The sequence below is a fragment of the Mastomys coucha genome, unplaced genomic scaffold (assembly GCF_008632895.1).
Source record: "Mastomys coucha isolate ucsf_1 unplaced genomic scaffold, UCSF_Mcou_1 pScaffold15, whole genome shotgun sequence".
In the NCBI taxonomy this organism is placed as follows: domain Eukaryota; kingdom Metazoa; phylum Chordata; class Mammalia; order Rodentia; family Muridae; genus Mastomys; species Mastomys coucha.
In genome coordinates this window covers 95423493-95450026 of record NW_022196897.1, presented here as the reverse complement: position 1 = coordinate 95450026, position 26534 = coordinate 95423493, and the positions used below count along the sequence as shown (strand labels likewise).

General features: G+C 39.7%; 1 protein-coding gene across 1 annotated transcript in view; it reads right to left on the bottom strand.

Annotated features, from left to right (window-relative positions):
- Positions 1 to 26534, bottom strand: part of Lgr4 (leucine rich repeat containing G protein-coupled receptor 4) — a 98768-nt gene that overhangs the window by 21258 nt on the left and 50976 nt on the right. Inside the window, exons 2-4 of the mRNA XM_031371321.1 lie at positions 21683 to 21754; positions 2602 to 2673; positions 1335 to 1406 (exon numbers count right to left, since the gene is read on the bottom strand). Coding sequence (XP_031227181.1) covers positions 1335 to 1406; positions 2602 to 2673; positions 21683 to 21754 — 216 coding nt within the window. The remainder of the gene's footprint in view (positions 1 to 1334; positions 1407 to 2601; positions 2674 to 21682; positions 21755 to 26534) is intronic.

Here is a 26534-nt window from a genome sequence, read left to right as displayed (position 1 = left end):
AAATTTTCTTGGTAATTTTTCTGTCTTGAAGTTGAAAATGAGATTTTAGTCTTCTCTTTTTTGCCTTCGAAAGAGGCAAAATAATTGGTCCTTTGATCATTAAGTCTATGAAAATAATGATTCTATGTGAAGGTCTTAAAGTCAAACCAATTAACTTTAAAGTACCAAAAGAAACAGGACCTATTTATGATGTTTACGTCTAGAGGAGTCAAATGGCTCTGCATCCTTAGATGCAGGAGAATAAAGACTAAACCAAATATTTCTGTAAAAGCAACTTATTCTAATTGATTCATTTTAAAAGTCACTCTAGTGAGCAACAAATTCTGATATTCCATAACTTGCCACTTTTGCAAAGTGAACTGCTTAGTACACACAATCTTAACTTCTATTTGAACTAAAAATTAAATGGCTAACACCCTGGATATTCTTTGTTTATGACAGGTATGAGTTAATGTTTAACTTTTACAACATGTGATTTATTAGTATGTTTTTGTTCTAACATTCATTTCACACTTACTACTAGAATATCTGCTAAGAAATTCAGATTAATTAAAATTCTGGAACAGGTTTGTCTGGTTTTGAATCCCCACTGTGCCTTTACTAGGTATGTGCTCTTGGGCAAGTTACTTAAAAATTTCTCTACAGTCATTTGCTCATTACTTATCATGAACTCCAATGTAAGAAAGGCATTTAGAATTCATATAAAGCCAAGTTCTTTGTATATAAAGGATGTAAAAACAAATAAAATGCTATTTAGAAAAGCATTTAAAGTTAATGACTTGGAAAAAATCCAAAATTAAAACCCTGATTATGCCACATAAAACAAGATTTATCTAAAAAACAAAAAACAAAACAAAAAAACCAACCAAACAAACAAACAAACAAACCTGGGGAAAGAGACAGCTCAGACAGCCAAGTTATCCCCTATATGTATTCTGAGCCATGGGTAAGGCATTAAACTCAATTTATACCAATCATTGCTACCTAAACTCAAATCATATCTACGGCTGCTAGGGTAGAAGACGTCAGAACTCCTGCACATCTCTAACTCTGGTTTCAAGGAGCTGTGACCAGCAACCATGTACATGCTGACACTAGTACACCAACACTCACAGGAAGATCCCCTAGCCTCTCAGTCAAGAAAGGAAGTAAACCAAAGGACCACCTTCTGCCTTACCAAAGGGTATTTTGATGACAGCAATTGACCATCCTCATTTTCATCCCAGGGAAGGGGCTAAATCTCCTCTGGCCTTGGGGTTTCCATTCCTTACTCATTTAGCAGTCAGAATGGCCTTCCAATGACCCGAGAATGCAAAAGACAAAAGGATACTTACAAAGACTGCAAAGCACTCAGTCCATGAATGGCTTCACTGGGTACTGTTTTCAACTGATTATTCTGGAGTGTTCTAGAAGGAAATTTTTGGTTAGTGGTTAATAACCAGTTGTTACCATTTTTTCCATGTAAGAATATGGAGCAACTTTTTCCCTTAATTGGGGTGAATGGGGTGGAAAGTACAAAGGCAAGAAAACTGCAAAATGTTAAGCATTTGCTGTAAACTCAGAGATGAAATTTATGCTGCTGTTCCAGGTCATCTATAATGGAGCTGCTCAGTGATCCACATTCCCAGGGCTTGCTTCTTTCCCAGTTACCCAAGTTAAGATTCACTAGGCTGTGTAACAAACTTACTCTCATCAACAAACCCATTAGACTTTCTAATGCCTTCTCAAACTGGAAGAAAGCAGAGCGTAGAAACCTGGGCATCAACAGAGAAAGGCAGTTTGCAAGGGGAGCAGACACTGGGTCTTAAGGAGCAGCAGCAATGGCTCCACTGCCTGCAGGATGAGTAGGGACACCATGAAGTCTCAGTCATGGGAGAGCTGAGACCTGAAGAACACAGGCAGGCATCTTTATGAAAAACAAAATCTTTCTCGTTTTTACCTAAAGCCACTCTTGTCATGTTAATAACTATTTGACATGAATCATAACCACAGAATAGAAGTAGTAACAGGACCACTCTAAGCCAGAGGCTTTGTGACTTTGCCCAGAGCAGTAGTGACAAAAGTAGGTGAACCAGTGGCTGTCAACTGACATGATCTTCAGTCTGTCACCCTCCAAGCTCCTGCATGGCCAGGAATTTCTCCTCTGATCTCTGACTATCTTTATGAATATCTCTATAATTCATGGATGTGATTCACCTCATTTCAATTTCTTCAGCTCTCAAATGCTTTTAACATATAGAGTACTTTTAAAGCTCTTTCCCTTTAGGGTTGGCTAATTAAAAACCCTTGCACTATAAAGTAAGTAGAAATGAAACTATACCAACAAAGCTTAAATATGGTTTTGATTCAATACATTAGCAGCATGGCAAGTCTGTGATGCTTTGGAGCTCAGAATACTTACTATTTAGATTTTTAACCTTAATTATCGAGACCCAAGTTTGCCCAGACCAACCTCTAGTCTGCTCCCCTACCCATTGGCCATGCCTTAAATCTTTTAATCCTCAACTAAAAGAAACTGTGCTTAACCTAGCTCCAAGCATGTTGACTATGCAGAAAGAAAATACACAGCCAGCTGTGAAGCTCTAAAACTGCATTACTTACAGGACTTTGAGTTCTTTCAGCCCAGACAAGGCTTTTGGGTGGATAAAAGAAAGGTCGTTACCAGCCAGTTGTCTAGAAAAAAAAAGAACAAGAGAAAAAAGATAGTAATTCAAAGTTAAACTTTAGAATCCACAGTAACCTTATCTGTGATTAAATTCTGTGCTAAACATTTCTCAGACAACATGACATTAAACAGGGACTTAAACCTCTGCTAAAGCAGTCCCAAGATTCTTCCAGTGAATTAAGAATGTCTAGATTTTTTTTTAAACTTCTAATACAATAATTTAAGTAGGCACATTTTTATTCTAGTGAGGTCAAGCAAGCCAAAACACATTAAGCCAAATTAAGTTTGCTATTCACGGTCACTCTGCAGCTTGCAGTGTTTTCTGAGGGCCTCATAAATACAGACTACTAGTCAGCAGGCAGGACTGTTTACACAGAGCAGAGCAAACCAGTCTGTCAAGGAAGAATGCTTTCAGGAGGCAAGTCAGCCTGTTATCTCCACAGAAACCCAGGACAGCATACTCCAGACAAAAAGAAAGGCTTTGGGAGCCTAGATTTCAAATCAAGGCCTAAAAGGACACATTTAAAGGTTTCCTGAAGAAATTATGAAGTAGAGCATTTAAGTGGGAGTAAAGTGAAAAAGAAAGACTATGAATTCTTTTGTGCTCTTTCCCCATTTTTCCTCCTGTAGAAGTCCTATGTCCCTGTCATGGAGTGCAGGACCTCCCTCACCTCTTGGCACAGAAGTCCTGTGTCCTTGTCATGGAGCGCAGGACCTCCCTCACCTCCTGAGTCCACCAGGTTTAGAGTTTCAAGCAGCTGGATTCTATAATTGATTTTTTTAAAAAGTCTTTCCATGTCTTCCTTTTAAATACTTTTATTTATAATTTAATTTCAATTGGTTTTTTAAGTTATAAAACACATTTTATAATATTTTAAAAAGATCTATTTCCAGCCAGATAATACATGTTTGTACTCAGAAGGCCAAGAAAATACAATCTCAAGCTCAAAACCACGCTGGAAAATAAAGTGAGCCCCTCTCTCAAAAAAAAAAAAAAAAAAAAAAAAAAAAAAAGAATGTAGGAGCTGGAGAAATGGTTCAGCTACTAAGAGCACTGGTTGTTCTTGCAGTGGACCAGGCTTGGTTGCAGGTATCCACATGACAGTTTATAACTATCTATAAGCCTAGTTCCAGGGGATCTGGACCCTCTATTGACCACTCAGGGTACCAGGAACACATGCATGTATACATACATACAAACAAAACACTTATACACATTAAAATAAAATAAATATTAAGAAAAAAACAAAGAATTTCCTTTGGTGGCTCTGATCACTCTGTCAGCACCCTACTTCCCAGGGTTTTGTTGAATATATTCTAGTTGCTCCTAAGTACCAAACACAACAACATCCTCTCCCGTTCTTTAATCTGCTATATTTACCTTGATTTTAGGGATACAGCAAAAACATCTTTATGAACTCTAAAATTCTAAAGTAATGTCTGAAATTCTACTATAAGAGCCTTGCTTTTTTCTAAGGTCTTATACCACTTAAAATGCATGAAGCATGAGAAAACCTGACTCTACATGACCTCTGGTCCACAGCAGACATATGTTATACAGATGGATGAAATAAAACAAACTCAGAAACCCCAATGGTGTGGATGATAAATAACTGCTTCCTCAGCAAAGGGTGATAATGCTGGATTCCCAGTCAACTCACAACTGTACCATGGGGTGTAGGCTGTCACTCACACCCCTTGAGTCTAGTGAGTGTACAGCATGCCTTCTGAGACATCCTAGTCTGTACCATCAGCCTTTTAGATACCATCTAATGGCAGCACAGCCTAAAGAATCTAAGCAGACAAGCCAACAAGTTGCTTTATTAAGTGATAAGTGACTTACCATTTGCTTACTTTGCAAACATTAGCAAAACTTGAGCTATACTTTATGAAGGCATAAGTTAAAGGAAAACATGCATAAGTTAAAAGAAAACAAGCACTTAAGTTCAGTGAAGCAGAAGCAGACATGAACTATGTGCTTGTGATAAAAAAATTTTTTCCTGTGGCTTTACTTCTTTGCTGGTCCAATAAAATCTCCCCTTTTACATTTCCACAGTAGAACTTCTGAACCATATCTGGTGAGCAACTGCCCAATTTGTGAATTACTGTCTGCTCAAAACAAAGGTTTAAGAGGCTGGAGAGATGGTTTCACAGTTATAAGCCTGGGCTGATCTTGCAGAGCACCTGAGTTCAATCCCCAGCACAACTGGGCAGCTCTCAACCGTCCATGACTTCAGCTCCAGAAGAGGTCCCACACCTCTGGCCTCTGTAGGTATTTGTAACCCATGTGCAACACAACCATATTCAGACATATCATGTGTACATCAGATGCCAACACACATAGCTAGAAGTATACAAATCAATATTTAAAACTTTACTGTATGAGACTGAAGCAACAGTCACAGAGCCTCCATGGGTCTGTGCTGGGTCTGCTACATATATGTTATATAGTGTTTGGTACACAGGGGTGTAGGTTTCGGGTTTTGTGAGACTCCTAAGAGTGGCACTGGGGGTGTCTGTGACTCTTATGCCTACTCTTGGGACCCTTTCCTCCTGGGTTGCCTTGTCCAGCCTTGATATGAGGGCTTGTGTCTAGTTTTATTGCACCGTGTTATGCTACGTTCAGTGGGTATCAGTAGAAGACCTGCTTTTTTCTGAAGGGAAATGAGGAGCACTGGATCCAGAGGAAACATGGAGTAGTGGAGTGAGGGTGTAGCTGCAAGTTTTCAGGATAAGATGTATAAGAGAAAAAAAAATAAAAAGAAAAAACTACTGTACACCAGTTTCTGTTTTTAAAATATCATAGTCTTTCACTACTAAGGATTAGCATACAAACCAGAAACATGGAAGAAGGCAGTTTTACGGTCCCTTCAATGAAACCCTTTCAAAATATTTCTCTTGCTCCCAAGCCTCCCCAAGTAGCCAGAGTTAATGCAATGCTACATCACCTCGGTGCTTCATTGTGGAGCCTCACTGACATTCTCTAAACAACCAATGGCCCTGCTTCTCCCTAGAAAGAAACCCAAAAATAACTACAGCACAAAATTAAACATGGTCACAGGCTACCTTCTGGCCGTTTACTGCACATTAACCTCACAGCCCAAGTACAAATGCTTCTCAGAATGGAGCACACATTCCACACTTTGATTCCCACCCATTAGTATACCACATCATTAGCCAGAAACTTCACAGCTAGGCGTTTACTAACTATGTGTGCTCTGATGGTCCTCCCTGCACTGGGGATGTAGCTGAGAGCTTGCTTCACAGGGACAAGGCCTTGGAGTCAATCTCTACCAGAGCCAACAGAACAAATAAAAGAGTTCTTTGCAAACAGTCCCGGTGCCAGTGCACAGCTTCCAGTGGCCCACCTCTGTGCAAGCTCCACAGAAGCAATGAAAGGATTTGCTCCACTCAAGCTCCCTCAGTAAATTCAACTAAGAATGCTCACAATTGGAACACAGTATTTAAAAGACCACATTTTTCAAAGCTCAGATTGCACCATAAGGGCCTTAATTGGCAGTAGCCGTCTTTCCCCAAGTGCCTCAAATAGTCCTGTAACCCTGCTCCTCCCAGCTGTCCTTAAAACCTGGGCTAAAAGCATCCGCCAAAACCAAAATCCTATAAACCCAGCTTTCCAGGGTCTTTCACCCCTTGTCTCTAACATTAGCTTTTACCATCCTGATATCTGTGGGCCTGCCTTGGGGAATTTAACTTTCTATGCCATGACCATGAGAAAGTGCTTTATTAAGTAACCAAGCAAGTGGCAAAACACAACACCTGATTATCTTAATGTGTCAACAAAAAAAGGACTGTTTAACCACATTAGTCAAAATATTTGCTTCCTTTTCCCCAACTCTGCCTCTTTATAAACTATGTGAATGCTAAAGCAACCTGGTTTCCAAAAGCATTCCATTTCTCCTCCACTTACCGTTAATAGAACCGACACAATGAGCTCTGTGCACGAGGCTTATCCTGAAACACAAGCCAGCGGTCTGGAGAACTGAAATAAACACTGTGAGTGTGGTGGGTGGGTGATGCCTCGCAGGAGGCACACTCCTCGATGACTTTGTCTCTTGGGAGAAGACAGAGCCTCTGCAGCCTGCTATGCTGCAGTTCCTGGAGCTGCTGTGCTAAGGACTGATACCCGCTGCAGCCTGAGCAGTCACTCCCCAGAACCTTTTCAGAGATGGCTCAGTTTGCATGCTCCTACAAGCCACCACTTCTTGTAGCAGCACATCTTGGAGGTGTTTCTTGTCTTGAAGTTCAGATCCCATTAAAAAGCGAGGTGAATGGCAGGATTTGGGGCCAGGTCCCCTAGTCCTTAAGAGACAGACACCTGAAATCTTACAAGGTGCAGTGCTCAAAACAGGTGGCATGTAGTTTGTTCTCTCATATTAATCACATGACAACCACCACCCTGCTTTTCTAAAGCACCAGAGAGGTTAGGTGACTTGGCAAAAATCACACAGCTACAAAGTGGAGAATCCAGCATTCTAGTGCTTGCTTAGCTGCCTCAATGTTTATCCACTTGTCCCTGACCTGATGTGCTTCTGTGGTGTCACCAAAAGATTAGGAAATCATTCTCAGAGGAGAGGCAGAACACTATGAACTTGAGCAACCGGCAAGCTAAACAGCTTTGTTTGAGTATCAACAGCTCTGCCTTAGCAGCCCAAAGCTGGCAAGCTCTGCATATGCATTAGGAGCTCTGAACTGCAATTATTGGGGGTGGGGGGAGGAGAAGGTTTCCCAGCATACTAACAGTGCACGCCTCACTCAGCCAAAAAGGCCCAGAGGGAAGGAGATGAGAAAGGGACCTCTCAATGCCCATATCCAGGGACTCTTACTGGATCTCTGGTGGCTACTAGTCCCGAGGAAGAAGTACACCTCTTTTAACCAAGAGCAGCTATTTCCCATTCCATTCCTGGTTCTGTACTTCTGTGTCTAACTTCAGGACTACTCGGTTGCCTAGTTGAATTTCTCAGAAAACTTTATTCCATAAAATGCCTCTTTGTTCATTATTAGTACACTCCTTGGTAGCTGTTAATTGCTAAGGAAATACCATCCAGGTGAGAGCAGAGGGTAGATGTGGTATAATTCTTTTTGCTAACACACATAGATAGTCCCAGGTATCATATCTTTCTCCTATGTACTTCTGGTTCCTAAGATGGTGAGAATCACTCTACAAGATTTCAAGCCATGAGCTCGTAGTCTTTCTGTGGTATGAGTTTAGGCTCTATTATTCACCTGGATTGCTCTCATGAGCCTCCATCAGACTTCTGCCTCAACCTACTTAAATACTGTGGGGGAGCTTGTGAGATGACAGCAGTTAAGAGCATGTGTTGCTTTTTCAGAGTACCTGGGTTTGGTTCTCAGAAGCCACATGGTAGCTCACAACCATCCATAACTCCTTACAGAGGATCTGACCCCATCTCTGGTTTTCTAATGTTCAATTCTGAAAAAAAATTCTCAAAGCCTCATTTTTCTACCCACTAAGTTTTCCAGACCTTCAATGTTAAGTTTCTTCTTTTACACCTTAACCCAGTGTTCTTGTCTCCTACAACTTAGCATTGACTGTTAACATATCCAAGCGCACTCACCACTCACACCAATTTTCTTCTCCTATAACCATGTGCCAACTGAAATCATTCTGACTGCCTGAGTTGAGTACTACCACCAACATGAAACCAACTGACACCACCTTCCTATAGTTCCATAGGAGTCTGAACTAGAACTTTCTCACTGGTGCATCTTAGTTTGCATTGAGCTACTTATTCATCCCCGCCTCCCATCTTTTTCTGTGGCTTTATAATGTTCTTTATGAGTGGGGCTAAATCATATTAATTTTGTATTCTTGCATGAGACCATGCACACAGAAGATATGCTGTAATACCTCAAGCCCCAATATAAGACACACGAGAATGTAATATTGGTACTTAAAAAATTGGAGATCCACCTGATGATGTTTCCTTTTCCATTCTTCCATTTCCACTCCCTCAATCTCATTACTTGTCTTAACAGGAAAGAAGTACTCAGCTAGACTTTAAGGTAGTGGGTGCCAGTGCAACTCTCACCTTTCTTAATGTATGCTGCATGTATTAACAAGGAGCCTAAAGTTGGAAAGACCAGTTCACAGGTCAACAGTAATACCTCAAGTCACTGCACCATATACACAAACATGCAGAATTGAAACGAGTCCAGCAACACTTGAAACAGTGATCCCAAAGAGTTTACCTCAGGACAGGAGTGTCAGGAGCAAAGAAAGCAGAGAGAAAGAAGTGAGCAAGAGTTGATGGTAGGAAACATCAGTTCCCTAGGCTTCAATTCTCTCAGTGTATCTGAAGCCATTCCAGGGAGGGTCCAGGTGGTGCAATGTGAATGTCCATATGAATCTCTTTTATGGTTATTATTCATAAGCACCATGGATTCATATTAGGAGCTCCTTAGAGGGGAAGCTTTGGAGAAGAAGAGTTTTCAGTGATGTATCTACTCTTAAGGAATATGAAACATGGGAGATGGGTCAATGGTGGATATGAGTGAGCAAGTCACATTTCAGAAGGAAATGTAGGCCAAGAGATCGATAAGTTCATGCAATTGTACCCAATGAGACTGGGGTTTCTTCATTTGGGAAGCAACCAAAAGGAAAAGTTGGGCTATTGCAATGGCTCAACAGTCAAGAGTCCTCACAGCTCTTGCAAAAGACCCAGGTTCAGTTCCTAGCACCCACATGGCAGTTTCCAACCATTTATAACTCCAGGTTCAGGTGATCCAAGGACTCTTTTGATCCCCACAAATTCTTGCACACATGTAGTACATGTATATACACTCAGGAATACAAATATACACATAAAATCAAATATTTTTTTAAAAAAGGAAAGAGGCTACTGTGAAATGCAGAGTAAACCACAGGTGTTATTTGCACAAAACCACTGCATTGAGGCCATTACATAAATTTCATGGTGGCCAGAATTCTAGTCAATATTTAGGAGAGCAAAGACTACAATCTGAACACTGGCTAGATACGAACTGAGTTGAGGGGATTGTAGCAGCTGCTCTGAGGAGACACGGGGTAAAGGAGGGGCAGTGAGACCTTAGCAACTGTGGACAGGAGCCAGGAAACATGTTCACTACACAACAAGACAGCTTTACAAAGACAGCTCTTCTCCTATCATGAGGAGGTTGAGGAGTAGGCTGCACACACTTGCAATCCACTCATGTCACTAACCTCCATCCTGTAGGTGATTACAAGATGGTCTGGCATTGTGCTACTGTTAACCTTACTGCAAAGTACCACAGTACTGACCCTCAGTCTAATCACTATGTTTCTGCCCTCAGCAGTGTTTTCCTCCTCTACTGCTTCTCTCTACACTACCCTAGAAGATAAGCAAAAGGAATTATTATAGCTTGAACCCAAACATGTGCAGGCTGCCTCTCCCGTAATGCCATTGAGTCCCTCAAGTAGAACATGGCCAGTGTCAGTCATATTGCTTACAAAGTACAATAGCTAAACCATCAGCCTGTGAGGTCTTCGACAGAGACAGTTCTAAGTCAAGACCAGGCAAGTGTGGCCACCAGACAGCAGCTGTTAGGTGGTGGGTGTCACTCTTCTAAACATTATTTGAAATCAGCAGGATATAAAATGCTAGCATCCATTTTCAACAGCACAAAACACGTCTACTATTAATCTTAAGTCATATATTAATTTAAATTTGAAGCCCTGCCTATATGTTCAGAACAAGGAATTTGCTAGTTCTCATTTAGGCTATTCATTATGGTATTACGTTGACCCTTAAAACAATACACCATAACAGCTGATCACCAGTGTCTTCTGCTTTTAACAAATGGAGACTGAGCCTCAGCCCCTGACATGCCCAGTCCAATGTCCTACAGCACCACTAAAAACATGAATCCTAGAAACACGACAGTCCAAATAAAGCAACATAAATCCCAGAAGCTGAACACTGCTGCTTGCTGTTTTCTACTACCAACTTCAAGACAGCTACAAGAAAGCTACAGGTACTCTTGTAGTGGACTAAAAAGGCCAAAAATTAAGCAGCATTCTTTCTAGATTCCTTGGGACCTTCTTCTTAGCAGAGCTAGACCTCATTGATACAGTACATTAAAGTTTTCCAAAGTCCACCCATGCCTGGCTTATTTCCCTACTGCCTTTTCTTTCTTTTCTTCTTTATCCACCCCAATCCTAGAGCTAGGCCTCAAAGCTAGGGCGTTGGGCATGCTGAGCAATATCTCCAGCCATGTTATCCACATTTTTTCACACCTTCAGGAGGCTTTTATGTCTCCATACAGCTCCTACTAAAAATATGTATATATACTGTGTATGTGTGCATACACACACACACACACACACACACACACACACACACATATGCTGGAGGTGGCAGAGTATGCCACCCAGCATTTCAGAGGCTGAGGCAAAAGAATAACAGGTTTGAAACAGACCTGGAATAAACAAGTATTCTATGGAGCATCCTGGGTTCTATAATGAGACCCTATCACAAAAAGCAAGGAAGCAAATAAACCCTGTAAAACTACAATGTTTTAAGAACACACATGTATTTAGATCCTTTTCACAAAACTATCACTGTTTTCTAAAGCAGCTTGCCTTTGCAAGAAGAAACTCTCCCCCAGCCACACACATACACCCACACTCACACAGCTAAACACTATAGTAATCTATAATAAAAATAATTTTATCCCTGTTAAAACTTGGCATGAAGCCATCTAGCGCTCTTCCACATACTAAAGAACTTTATTTAATTCAGAGATTTTAGGTTCCACCTGGGCCATATTGGCCTTTTGTGTCTCCCACTTCATCATATCATAGTAACCTGCAGAAGCCATTCTAGAGGTAAAGCAGTTGCCTTTGGATGATGAGCACATATGACACCCATGTGAGGAAACAGTATAACACATTTTTAAACTATCTGTACCTAACACTGACCAGTAGCTATCATTTTACTTCTACCACACAACAGCAAGGGAAGCACTGCTTTTTCTCAGTTGTCTCTCTTCTCATTCTTTTCATGTCCATCATTCTTGAGCTCCAGCTCTCGTTTCTATCAGGGCTGATAAGGTTTCTTCCATTGATAATTTCAAAATGAAGAGAAATCCTTTGTCTTAACCTCTCCCCTAACTTTAACTTCAAAGATAGGGTTACTGAGCCAACAAGATGATTTAGAGTGTAAAAACACTTGCTGCCGTGCCTGATGCCCTGAGTTCAATCCCTGGATCCAACAACACTAGGACAAAACTGACTTCCAACTGTAATCCTTTGACGTCCAAACGTGAGCCACGATATGTATCTCCATACTCATTCATGAACATTCGTTATACACTCACACAATAATAAGTGAATACAAATAAACTTTAACTGTGATCCACACACACAGTACGCTCTGCCTTTAGAGAAAGTCAGATTGCACAGCATAGACTGACTTGCTGATTTATCCACACCACAATGTGGCAAGACACAGAGTTAAGTGGTGAGGATGGAATACCGGAGCAGTCTGGAAAGGAAGGCAGGGAAAGCGTCACAAAGCAGAAAGAGCTCAGAATGAACTGTACTGAATGGCTGAATTCTAGAGCTGTTTAAACCACAGTATCATGCAAGGTAAGAATATACCTGCTCCTATTTTTTTTGTTTGTTTGTTTTGGTTTTTTTGAGACAGGGTTTCTCTGTGTAGCCCTGGCTGTCCTGGAACTCACTCTGTAGACCAGGCTGGCCTTGCACTCAGAAATCTGCCTGCCTCTGCCTCCCAAGTGCTGGGATTAAAGGCGTGTGCCACCATTGTCCTCCACCTCCTACTATTTAAATGGGAAATTCAGTTCTGTAACTTGCAGCCAAAAGTTGTTTTAACTGATTGAATTGCCAATAAACATTGTTCCTTTCTTCCCTAGTAACAGAATCCTGACTTGAGTCCAAGTGACAAAGCTCTTATTAGCCAGCATTTCCTGTTAACAATCCATATTACTAAGTTGTAGCCAACGAGAGGTCAGAAGTACTGTATGATAATATTCAAGATGGTTTCTTAAAAGAAGTGACCGAGTGAGACTTTGCCATCCCTCCTTTGTCCTCTGAGAAGTGACTATGAACGGTTACAGCTACAGCAGCAACATAAGCTGGACATGAACACTATAAGCAAAGAACTGTAGACAAGAATGCTAAATTCTACCTTTCTAATAACTGATTCTCAACAATAGCCCCTGGTTGCTAGGCTGCAGATCTCATAGGCATGCAAAAGGATTATGTCTTTAAGCTACTATTTCTGGGTTTTGTTGTCTTTTTTATTTAACTTTCCACTATAGTCAGATATAATTCCAATTCAAGAAATTTAGGAAAAGAGCACACTAAGTTGTAACAAAAATAGCACAATTAAAGACAGTACATTAGGGGGCTGGGGGGGGCTCTGCAGGCAAGAGCACTTGCTGCTGTTGTAGGAGCTGAATTTGGTTCCCAGAACCTGCAACTCAGACCTGATGCCTCTGCTCTGCATGTGTATGCGTGTGTATGTGTGTGTATGTATCAAAAAATAAAATATTTTTAAAGGATAGTACATACAAAAACTAGGTAAGGAGTTTCTAAAATTTTTTGAAACAACAGATAAGCACCAGAACAGTAGGAAATATTCAAAAGAAAATATAATATATATTCATTAGTGGTAAAACCTAGATCTATCAGTATGTTAGAATTATGCCAAATGAATATAAATAATATTCTAATTTTTTAAAGAAAGTATATTACTGTATTCAAAAACCTCTAGGTTACATGATAAAATATCCACAAAGGTTATCTCTCTGGGGTGAGATAATAATTGGTTAATCTTTTCTTCTCTGTAACTATATGTGCCGGTTTTGAACATTGAGTTTCCATTAGTTTTATATTCATTTTTGAAAATCCTAGCTTTTATCAAGTTGTTTCATACTTTACAGCTCTAGATCCATATATGTCTTCAATACACATATTTGCAGCACATCCAACATAACCATCCCTAAGGTACAGATAGCACTCAAAGCAACTGACAGTGAACAAAGAAGGTAAAGAACAACAAGTACTGAGCCAGAGTCCCTATGGTGAAATATAGTGTTATTTAGTATTATACTGAATAAGCATGGCTTATGTAAGAGTAGACAACAAATAAAAGAAATGGCTCAGTTTATTACCTTGTTGGAAAACTTAATGGAAAATCAAATATATCTTTGTTTACTTATAATCACTATTATATTAAAAAACAAATAGCCATCATTGATTAAAATACATAAAGGAACCAACAATCTATGGTTTCATGTGCCTCTTCACACTTTTTACATTCTATGTCACTTTACCAGTAAACTGTTTGGAATTCCCCAGCTTGATTCTTCTAGCTTGCTATTAAACTCTGATTTACTAAACCCAAAACCAGACTGCATCACATTTTCATCACCTACATTTATGAGCTACTAAGCCTTCCTTTATAGTGAAATTAGATGTAGTTTAGCAGAACTTGGTAAATTGATATTATCTCCTATTTAAATGGAGAACTCTTCAACAATACTTTGTTGATTTCAGATTGATCCACTAAAGAAACATTCCATGCAGTTGTGGCTAGAGGCTGCATTACAGTAAGCTGAGATATCCATGGCTTCTCTCTGCCCAGTGTATATCTAACTTCCTGCTTTCTTCTGCTCACTTTGGGGGACCATTTTTCCAGTCTAAATAGTTTGACTAGGGATGGACTGACGACCCAAGTTAGACCACACCATCAAAAAGAATGGATATTTTAAGAATGAGCAAGGAAAGCAAGACTGTCATGCCAAATCCCCCCAGGTATCTGCTCAAAGCCACAATACCTTAAACATTAATTTAGGATTTTAGGACTACTGAAGGTTTGAGTCCCCACTATATGAAGACAGGATATTGACAACAGGAAAGGAACCAAAGACAGAGAAGTAGGAATCAAAACTGAACAACTGAGAACATGTAAAAATTCTTGAAACTTAAGCCTCAAGATCCAATGGCAGCTGAAGCAACTCCACCTTTAGACATTCCTGTTCTCCAAGGAACAATTCTCTACCATTCCTTGGAGGTGCTTGTGTCTGAAACCTGGTGTACTCTTGTACCATACAGACCATTTTACAAGCTTTACTCCATCCCCAAAGCCCAGAAGCTATCTGCTAACATCCCCAAATTCCTGTTTCTTAAAGAATTCCTTTCCCCAAATGGCACTGTTACTGCTCTGCTGAAACAACTAGAAAGCTACCTAAAGTCACTGAGATCATTTCTCAGTGCCTGGCTCTGGGCATCTCTCCAGCATGCCAAAGCGGATCCCTTTGTTTCGCTGTGGAAACCTCTTCTTCTACAGCTCCTGGGGAAGAGCTCTGCCTGGTTCTCACCTGGCACTTGCCTTCTTCCCACACCTTGATTCAAGTGTTTTCCAAGGGGTTCTCCTTGGCCCTCCTCCCTTTTCTTCTGCCCTCTATCCCTTGGCAATCTTTTACAATCTCAAGTTTCCAATAATTGTCACATAAAAGATTCTCAACCCTACACCCATAAATCTATTCTGCATTCCATTCACATATGTCCTGATATACATTCTGTGGAACTCAACATGCTTATTTGAAATTAAATTTGATACTTTATCTTCTAGAACAAATTCTTTTCATGTCTCTAATTTTAACAACTCGTAGAAATATTAAAATTAAGTACTATTCAAGTTACCTTAGCTGAGATATCTCTTTTATTCGATTTTGTCTCTCATTTTCCCTAATTCAGATTTACACATAGACACAGACACTCCAATTCACTTTTTAGACAGGACCTCTGTGTAGCCCAGGCTGGCCTACAACTTACAATGTTGACCAGGTTGGCTATGGAGTCAGAGAGATCTACTTTCCTGTGTCCTCCATGCTGGGACTAAAGGCATATATCACCATGCTAAACCTAGATCTTGATGACTCTCTTTAACAACTAACTTCATTGGCTAACCGTTATCTCTCTAACCTCTCTCAATTCTAAGCTCTCTGCTATGAGATTACATAGATAGAAAACCCTATCCTCTTGCTATAATATAAACTAGTCCCTGACTCAAAAAAACTTCAACAGTCACTCACAACCTTTGTCTACCAAGAAAGGTCCCCAGTCTGGCTCCAAATACCTTTCTAGGTTGCTTCTCTATGTTTGCCTTCAGTAATTCAGCACTACCTCACCTAACATTTTCACTACCCATCTCAGTCCATCTCCCTTTGCCTGCTTCAGTGTCTTTACGTATCTCCTCATAAATAACCCCTCCATCCCTCAAGGCTCCTAGAAATGCCAACTCTTTGATGAGCTCTTCTTTAATCTTTCTTGCTAGAAGTAATTTCCCTTTTCCTTTGAACTCTCGTAGCTAGAGTACACTATTCCTTTCCCTTGAAGTCAAGAATCTCATTTAATTCAGACCGAACACAGTCTTTCAGTTGACAAAGGCTTATTGAATTAGCAAATGATGTAGTACTAAGTCTTTCCTTCCTTGGCCTTCTCACTTGTACAGCAGACATAACCAGTCCTATGACCGATGGCAGGCCCCACTACTAATGAATTCTGCCAGGTGGGCAAGGTCCTTCTGTGAGAAGAAACTCTCCCTTCTCAAAGAATTCGATGTGTTAAGACAAAACGAAGAGAAGGATATTCTAGAAGGGCCTAGTCAGTAACTCTTAGGTTGCAGTTAGTGAAGGCTCCCTTCCCCCTTCTCTCCTTTCTGCATTACTTTCTAATCTGAGAGTTCTCCAAATGACCCATTATAGAAAAGGTAAGAATCACACAGGCAATGAGGCTTCTTGTGCTCACTAACTACTGCTAGGTTGGTGATCTTTATGAACAGTCCTCTGACTCAAGTAGTGCAAAGGAGGAATGAGCCAATACCACCAAACAACTGAGTCTATCACCAGGAGACTGCGGAGAGGCTTTGCTTTATCTGAGACGCACAGCAGAGCTTATCTAGAAGGTTTCATCAAGGAAGTAAATGTGAAGTGAGTCCCATGTAGTTCCGAAGCAAAGGTCAGTCCTTGAAGTGCAATAGTGGAAGAGAACAACGGCCAGCTACTAGCTCCATCTGGGAAGCACACACTGAGATTAACAAGAACTCATTTGAAATTTCTCACTACTTTTTTTCATAGTTTCTACCTGAACCTATTTATAAAAACAACTAAAGTTGTTCAAGCTTGGTAAAAGGCAATTACTGCTGGGTGCAACCAGAATAATGGTGGCAGGCTACACTGACTGGGCTTATATGCTCAAACCTTAACCAGTGTTAGCGTGGCACCTAAGAGGAAAAAGAACATATGTTCATTCAAGGATTACAGGTGAGAACATGAAGGCTTCAGAAAGGTGAAATATTTGCTGTGGTCAAATACTCTGCATTTGACTACCCATCCCGTTGGCATCGTTTACATATCCTTTTTTAAAAGTAGTGGCTCCATTTAGTACTGAACAGATTAAATAAAACAAGTAACAGTGAACTGGTATGCAGAGTCCTAGCCTGCACTCTAGTATCATGAAGCCTTAAGAGTCAAAGTGTTTGGAAAGATAGAACTATCTTAGTCATAGAGTGTATTCAGTAATACACTCTATATAGAGTGGCATTCAGTAATAACTGACTGAGTGCCAACATTGTCAATAGCTTCAACGGTTGATGCTACATCCCTACAATAGCTACAGGAACTTTTCAGTGATGGCCTGTGGAAAAGTAGCTGTATTTATTCTTCCTGCTGTTTCTAACTAAGCCATTTTCACAACTCTAAATTTCAACCATTCCCCAAAGAGCTATCACTGCCCTGACTCGTCCAAGAGAACCAGAAGCATTTGTGGCTCTATCGATAGTATCAGACAATAGATCCTGACACTGTTGCATGAATGCTTTCCCAGAATCCCAGCTTTCTTTGAATACTGTTAACCAGCCTACTCTAATTCCTTCCTCCAAGCAAAACTTCCTCGTCTCCAGATATCTCAATAAAAAGTCAGCCATGTTTAGAATGCCTATTGAAATTTCTCTACCTCACATGGACATATGTTTTACATGTTATCTGATATTCCTTTTCTAGTAATCCTGTGAGGATTCTCATTTTAAAGACTAGGGAGGTGAGATACAAAAATCAAGAGATTGTCCTAAAACCTGAGAACCTGGCATGTACTGACTTTAGTGCCAGAATCGATAAGAGAATATCAAGATTGAGTAACAACTTTTATGAGTTATAAAGCTTTAAAAAGTAGATTAAATGGGAAAATAACTAGCAACAATATTATTTCATATGTCTAACACACATAGAAAAGGTTGGATGGAATTTCTCGAAGAGTAAGTACACTTTCTTCAGAATTCAGCAGAAACAGGGCTTTGAAGGCCAGGACCTTCAGGACCTTTCAGGACCCAGAACAACAAACCAGCAGATTTATGAACTTGAGCAAGACCCAAAACCCTTTCAGCCCAGGTCCTGCCTTTATAAAACTAACTTTCTTGTAGGTATGAGTAGGACTTATGCACAATGAAAGGCTTTATATGTATGGTATTAACCATCGTATCTTTAAGGGACTGAATTCTTTGGGTCCCAAGCAGACTGGTTGCCAGCGTCTCTAGTCTTAGCAACTAGCATGCAACAATTCTAGTCTCCTGATAAACCTATCAAACCAAACTCCCGCAGGAATCATTTAACTCCCCTACACCACTTGGCTCAAAAACTTCATGATCCAGAATCATCTGAGAAATGTCTTCAGAACCACTATCCAATCCTTCCATAACAATTCACTTCACATATTACAATTCTCCAGAAATTCCTCTGTCCAGACCACTGCACATCCTATGATGTTCTTGCAGGTACCTCCCACACCCTATAAAACTCAGCAGAAATTGTCCTAGGAATCACAAAATCTTCCCAGTCTCAAATCTAGCTTTTGGTTTCCACTCACCATATATATATTTATATATATTTACTTCAGCACAAACTGTAATCTCTCTCTGGAGATCAGATCAACTTTATTCAGCAGAGTTTCCTGGAATGATGTAAATTATTTGTGTCTGCTTGTATGGTCTTTCTGAGCATAGGTGGTATCTCAGGGCTGGCAATGTGTTTCTGTGCAGAGCATCTGTACAGCATGTATGAAGCCCTGGATTCCATCACCAGACTACAAAAGAGAAATGACCTGTATGAAATGTGGCTAGTTCAGCTAAAGAGCTGAATTTTTTATTTTTGTTCATATCTAAATTTAAATGGCCACCTGCTTCTAGTTGGTTTGATATCAAGCAATGCAACCCAAGAGGTCAGCTCCCCACAGAACTACGCTGGATCTGTGTCCCTACCAAGCACCATAAGAACTGGCAAGCAACAGGACCCGGTGTTTGCTGCCAGGATAAATGAATGTTTAACTCAGTATGAACAGTTTTTATATACTTTGGGGAAGTGAATCTACCCCATACTCTAAGCATTCCAGATCCCTACATGAAATTTGGTCAAGCTCAGTCATGTGTTATAAAGAAGACCTCATTAACTAACATGGAAAAAACTCTGGGCAAGTCACTCATTTCTTCTTAGGGTGCCCAGGTTTACAGTCACTCTTAAATCGTTTCCAGATGACTTTCCAGGGTTATGATGCTTATGAAACATTACAATAGTCAAGGCTCCATTACTCGGGAATGTTAAAATCAACTACATGTTTTAAAAGGCAAAAATGAAGGTTTTTAGTGTTCATATTAACCTGGAAAATAAATTCTCTTGAATGCCTAAACTATTGCTAGAATATTAAAAACTGTTTTGAAATAAATAACTTGCAGCTCTCCTAACTGATTTTTTCTTTTTTTTGAAATCTTATCCAGTATTCAGAGTGGACATACTAGCTTAATTTGATAAGCTTTATTACAATGATAGTAGAATACAGAGAACATGACCTAGCTACAAAGAACTAGCAATCAAACTCAATTTAGTTCCAATTAAAACTCTCAGTTGATAGAGCTCATGAGGTTCACAAATGCTTGGTCACTTGAGATTTTAAGAAATCTAAGATGTGAAATTTCACAAAGCAGAGATTAGCCAGGTTCCCACCACAAACTCCCTAAAAGTGAAACTGGTAATTGCAGGTATCAACAAAGGTGGTCTGCACACAGTGGTCCCCTCCAGAGTGCAGGAAGCATCTCTATTTCCTGTCTGGTACATCAAACAACCCACAGTAGCTACACAATGGCTGACCAACCACTGGCTAATGTCCTTTCATTACATAATTACTTCTGTAAAGAGATACTAATCCTGAAGTCTAAAACTAGATGTGGGAAAAAATGGAAGCACAAAAGAACCTTAATGATTGATTATAGTGGTAAAGATAGAGACTTTAAATGCAATTATCTCAAGCAGCATTATTGAAAAACAATTAATATTAATTATATAAGAGGCACAAATAAAAATATATACCATAAAATCCCTTTACCCAAACATAATTTTGCCTTATACACTTTAAAAATAATAAAACGCCAGCTAGCGTTTATATAACATTTTGTATCATATACCATACTAAATATTTAAGATACATTTTATATGCATCAGAATAATACAAATGAGGAATTATTATTAACCACACCTTATAGTCAAAGGCTCCGGCAGTCTAAGTAATTTGACCCAGTTCTTAAACTTGTGACAAATAATCTCTGTCCAATTTTTTTGCTGTAGAAGCATTAGGCTCAACTAAGTAGTGTGGGAAGAAAAAAATTCTCTTCCGTTTTATTAAGTCTTTAAACAGCTATTTCAATGAGCTAGAAATACAATCTGGGTCTAACTTGACTCCTACTATATATTGTAAGAGAGGGGCTGAACTAGAAGAGGCAGCTTCACTGACTTGGCTCTAATATTCAATAGACAAAGACTAAGACATGATCTACAATGTGAATTTAGAACCCCTTTCTACTACCACATAACATATAATCCATGAATTGGGGCTTATATTAACTGACTCAAATCTAATTTTACTGTTCCACACGATTCCAAAAATAAAATCCACAGTTTTTAATTCTTTTAAAAACTAGAGAAGGCACAAACTGACAGTTTAAGTGGCTAGAAGCAGTTAAGTAGTTGCTGGTACTTGAACTTAGGATCTTTGGGAGCGTAGTTGATGCTCTTAACCACTGAGCTACCACTCCAGCAGTCTCTTAAAAACTAAAGGTGTGCCAGGCAGTGGTGGCGCAGGCCTTTAATCCCAGCACTTGGGAGGTAGACGCAGGCAGATTTCTGAGTTCAAGAACAGTCTGGTCTACAGAGTGAGTTCCAGGACAGCCAGGGCTATACGGAGAAACCCTGTCTCGAAAAACCAAAAAACAAAGCAAAAACAAAAAAACGAAAAATAAAAAATAAAGGTGTACTCTTTTTATTATGGACATTAAAGGCATATGGAAAGCACAACTAAAGAAAGGAAAGGTGAAAAACACATCAACAATTTTGTTTTCATAATGCAGCTGACAAATAGAGAAACATTCTTAAAGTTGCTGTAGGGGGCGTAGCAGGCTGCTATCACCCACTCTTACACCCCAAAGGTCATATTCAAACAGCCAAGGGGATCTATTATCAGTTTCCCGCTGCTGTCCACTTAACTGTCAAAGAGGTCTGTTGCATCATGGCCCTGGAACACCTTGTGTTATTTCTCCTGTTCTGTTACCCATACAGCAACTCCTTCGGCAACAATGGTAATTATGCAGGAGCCACGTTATCTGAGGATCGCACTGTAATTAACTTGTGTCACTGCGGCAATCATGGTTATAATAATTGCAGGGGGGAAAATGTCTTATGGAAGTAGCAGTTTTTAGTTCTGGCTTTCAAAAATAACTTTAGTAATTATACTGCTTAAAAAAAACCAAGGTTGTTCTCCCCAAGCCCCAAACACGATTCCTTTGCACAAAGCTCACTAAACTCTCAGGAGTTCCCAGACAAGGCTCTTTAGGCTCTCTCCACAAGAAGAGCTTCCAAGAAGAAAGAGGAGAAAACACACTCGTGCACACTGCTGGAAGTAGTACTTACAGCTCCTCTAGAAAAGGAAAATTCTTAAAGGCATCTTCCGGTAACTGGGTGATATTGTTCATACTGATGTCCCTGCAAAATAAGAAGGTAGGAACATCATTAACCAAGTAGTGGTCACCAACTGGTTTAAGCCAATAGAAAACAAGTTACATGCTGATACTTTGTACAGAAGCTAGGAAGTAAAATGAATATGGAGGACAAGGGAACAGTCCTAATCTGATTTTAGAATCAATGCTTAGAAAAGTTAACTCTCACTATGAATTATGTCCCACAATTTAGAAGTAAACTGCAATCCTGGAATTTCCCCCAGAAAAAAATATTTCAATCTACCAGAAGAGAAGTAGGTTAGTGTAGGTTCCCAATGTTCTTGAATAGCAGGGGATAATCAAAGTCCTATGCATGACCAAAAATAAGCAAACAAACACTCCAGGACTAGATCAAATAGATCTGCAGAAGAAAAATGGCTTCTGAATTACAATCAAGGACAATAAGAACAAGTCTTAGCTCTAGCCAGTCGGACTTCCTTTAAAAAGTACAAAAAAGTCCTCCAGGTGAGAACTGTCAGTGGGTTTCATTTGCAGTCTGTGAACAGATGCAGGCTAGAGACAAGTGCATACATGATAGGTATGTAGTCAGTTTAGAAAGGAGGGAACTCACTCAACGGTGTAACTCAACAATTAACTAGTTCAAACAGTTAAAACATACTTTATTAATCATCCTCCTCTTCCCTGGCAGCTGCCTTTGAATTGACTTTCTCTTCCATACTCCACTTGATATCAACACTGTGAAAGACATATTAACAGCCTTCTGAGGGAAAGTCCTGGCATGCTCTGGGCCACACTGAGCAACTCCTTTAGCCAAGGCTGCCTCTTATCTGGAGAAAAATGCAGTGGATGAGCCCTCTAATGCCAAAATCACCCTAAAGTTTAAGCATAAAGCAGTTCCATTGCTGGATTATAAAAGGATTGGCAGGAAGAGGCATTAGGAAAAAAATCAGGTATAAAATAAGGAATAACTGACATCAATTCACAGAATCTTTTTCAAAGTAAGACACTGTCAGTTCCTCAGTATTGGAGTCACTCTGCCCCACCTTTCCTCTTGCTAATATTTAGAAATTGGGATGGCAACCCTTTCTTCCTAGCCTTTCCTAAGGCGGGTGGAAAACATCCTGGACTGGGAACAACAGAAATTCCAAAATTCCAAAGGACCAAAACCAGCAAGAACAGAAGCTGCAAAAAGGAGCAGATGCTCTCGGTATAAAATTGCACCAACAATCACTCTTTGCTATCCTGGCAACCAAGGCTCGCTGTGGGGCAAAATGACCTCCTCAAGAGGAGGAATATGTGAACTTCTTATGTCTTCCTATGTGGTACAAAATTCCTATAACTCTCCTCCCAATAATCAAGATAGAAACCAAAGCCTGAATAATACCAAGGTTAAAAATTAGGGAAAAGGGGTAGATGAGGAACCTCAGTGTCATAAAATGTTTAGCATATGTAAGGCTCCAGGTTCACTTGTCAGCACCAAAAGAAAAGGGGCAGGGGTGGGGGGTGGGCAGAGTTAATGGCCTCAAGACCTTGGCATAACCATCAATTCATCTTAAATCATATACTTCTGCCTGACAACTGAATAGAAAAAGGACTAAATAGCTTACCAACTGAGGAATCAATGTTCACATAAATTTCTCATAGCTTGAAATTTCCCTTTAAGTGAATCTTATTACTAGACTCACAAATATTCTAAATATTTTTCTATCACTGAAAAATGACTCAAATCCTACTAAAGATAACTTAGAAGACACTGTATCTTTCTCCAGGAAGTATTATTTTTAAACCCAGTTCCCAGTGCTACCTAAGGCAGCAGTCATCAGTGAGGAAACGGAAGGTCCCCTTTCCCACAAAGAACTTTGGCAAAGAACTAGAGAAATAACTCAGTGGCGAACTACACTTGCTCTTCCAAAAGATCCCAGTTTAGTTCCCAGCACCCACATGGCAGTTTATAACCCCCTGTAACTCCAGTTCTAGGGGATCCGATGCCCTCTTCAAGACTCTGCAGGCACCAGGCAAATGGTGCATAGGAATACATGGGCAAGTGACCTATACAGACACAATAAAGTTAAAATTTAAAAAACAATCATTTGGCAAAAGACTGGTAAAATAACATCAAAATAGGGAACAGAGAACTGATAACTGACACCCAAACAGTTGAACCTGGACTTCTCTCTATAGTGAAGCAGTTTGCTAATTGGTTTGTGTGGCTTCCTAGCCTGACATTATATTGTTTCTTTCACCCGTTGCTCTAAGTTTGTGTATCATGGAGGAGCACTTTCTCCATTGTTGTTGAAAACAGGCAAGGCTCACTTAAGGATCTTTTTTCTGAACAGTTTACCATGATGTAAAATGTAAAGGCTATATTGCTTTTCCTACAGAAAAGCAGTTGACTTCTGCTGGATACACCAAAACCATTCTTAAGAATACAACACAAGGACCAGGCGGTGGTGGCACACGCCTTTAATCCCAGCACTTAGGAGGCAGAGGCAGGCAGATTTCTGAGTTCGAGGCCAGCCTGGTCTACACAGTGAGTTCCAGGACACCCAGGGCTATACAGAGAAACCCTGTCTCAAAAACAAAACAAAACAAAAAAAAAAAACAAACAAACAAAAAAAGAAGAATACAACACAAATTTTAATTTGAAAGGAAAAGCAATAATCTCATGAGTAAAGAATGATTCTGGAAAATTACACATTTTTTGCTACTTTTTAGCTATTCTAGTAAAATGAGAAAGGGGACAATAAATTATTGAGTTATTGCTTTATACAGAGTCACCCCGAACTATTTAAAGTTGGCATATCTGAATTCAGGTGAGTTCCACAGTACCAGAAACCAACAAATTGCTTCATCAGAAAAGGTCTGGAGTGAACTAATTAATCTCACATCAAAGGTGGGGCATGTAATATAATTAGAAACCATTTATTCCAACAATCTGTCTACATTCAGCATTTTTTAAAACACATACTCACACACAGACACACATACTTACACAGGCACACACATACTCACACACAGAAACACAAACACACACTCATGCACATAGACACATACCTACTCACATAGACATAGACACTCACTCAGACACACATACACACATATATATATATATATATATATATATATATATACACAGGCACACACACACACACACACACATTCACACACACCTTCCCCACCCCCTCAAAGTAACAGGATACAACAGGTAGTTTGCTGTGAGCTGCAACTGCAATTAGCAAGACTCTGTATTTACAAACTAATGTATGTTAAACACACAGGAAGGTTTTATTTCTAAGTCATGGGTCAAGAAGAAGGGTTCTGATATTGTAATAGATTTTACACATAAACACTAGCAAAATGCTCCTTTTTATAAATGTTTTTACTCACCCTCTCTGAGCTATGGTTATAAAACATTTAGGAATGAAGTAAAAAAGGTGAGAGGAGTAGACTATATGATACAATCTCCAGAGCAGTCCTAGAATCCTGTGGTTACACAGTAGAAGGTGGGTGGGTGCTCATTTAAAATAATGAGAGCTAATGGTGATAAACAACCTACAGACAGGACTAAGAGTAGATTCTAGACCTGACATCACCAACACACACAAGAGAATCCAAGTTGTACAGACTTCATAAATAAGAGGTTAGAAGGCATGCTGGGTGATGAGTTATCCTGTAACAATTCACAAATGGAAGCCCTAGCTAGTCATTACAAATATATGAAACTCACATAAAATACTGAAAGAAGACAGAAAGAAAAAGAAAAGAAAAAAAAAAAGAAAGCTGCTTAGAAATCTTTAGCTAGGGCTAAAGAGATGGATCAGTGATTAAGAGCGTTGATAACTCTTTCAGAGAACCTTGGATTTGATTCCCAGCATCCACGTAGTAATTTACAACCATTTTTAACTCTAGTTCCAGGAGATACCTCTTTTAGCCTCCACAGGCACCAGGCATGTATGTGATATACACATATATGTTGGGGAAAGAACCTCCACACACAAAATAATAAATAAACAAACAAACAAAATAGTTTAAGAATTGTAAAGAAAAAAATCTTCAGCTACAAGACACTCTCACAAATCAGTCTTTGAATTTCATGAGCCAGCCACATCAGTTACAGAACCCAGTGATTCACCATTCTAGTTCATACCCAAAGATAAATGTAATGTAGAAAACAAAGTCATACATACAAGGTCAGCACTAGTCACCAACATCACCAAAGGGCAATTTCAACAGAATAGAAGTCCTCAGAGCCAGACCACTGGTTAGAAACACACAAGTTTCCAAGGACAAGTGCCTGGGACTCACCCACACTTTATGTACGTATAAGCTGTGTGACCTTTGGCAGGCTGTTGAGCTTTTGACATCTGGCTACTTCATCGTTAAAATGGAGGCAGAAATCACATAGATTCAGACTGCTGTGAGAACGGCAAGTCCCTGTCAAGAAGCTCACTGAGTAGCTATTAGCTTCCCACCATCTGTTTGGCTGCCACTAGAAGTCCTCTGAGTGCAGCAGACTTAGACAGGACTACAAAGGTGACAAAGCACAGAACAGCTGGTGCCTCCCAGGAAGAAACCCCTTTACAAAAAAGAACAAGAAACTCTGAAGAGTAACACCTAGAACTCAAAGTTGGTCCTAAAAATTCAACAAAAGTAGAGCTAATCAGATTGAACACCTCACTAAAAGCCAAAAACCAACCAAACAAAAAGCAGTTAAGGTTTGAATACTGACTGTCACACCTTCTTAAGTTTAAAATATATATATATATATATATATATATATATATATATATATATACACACACACA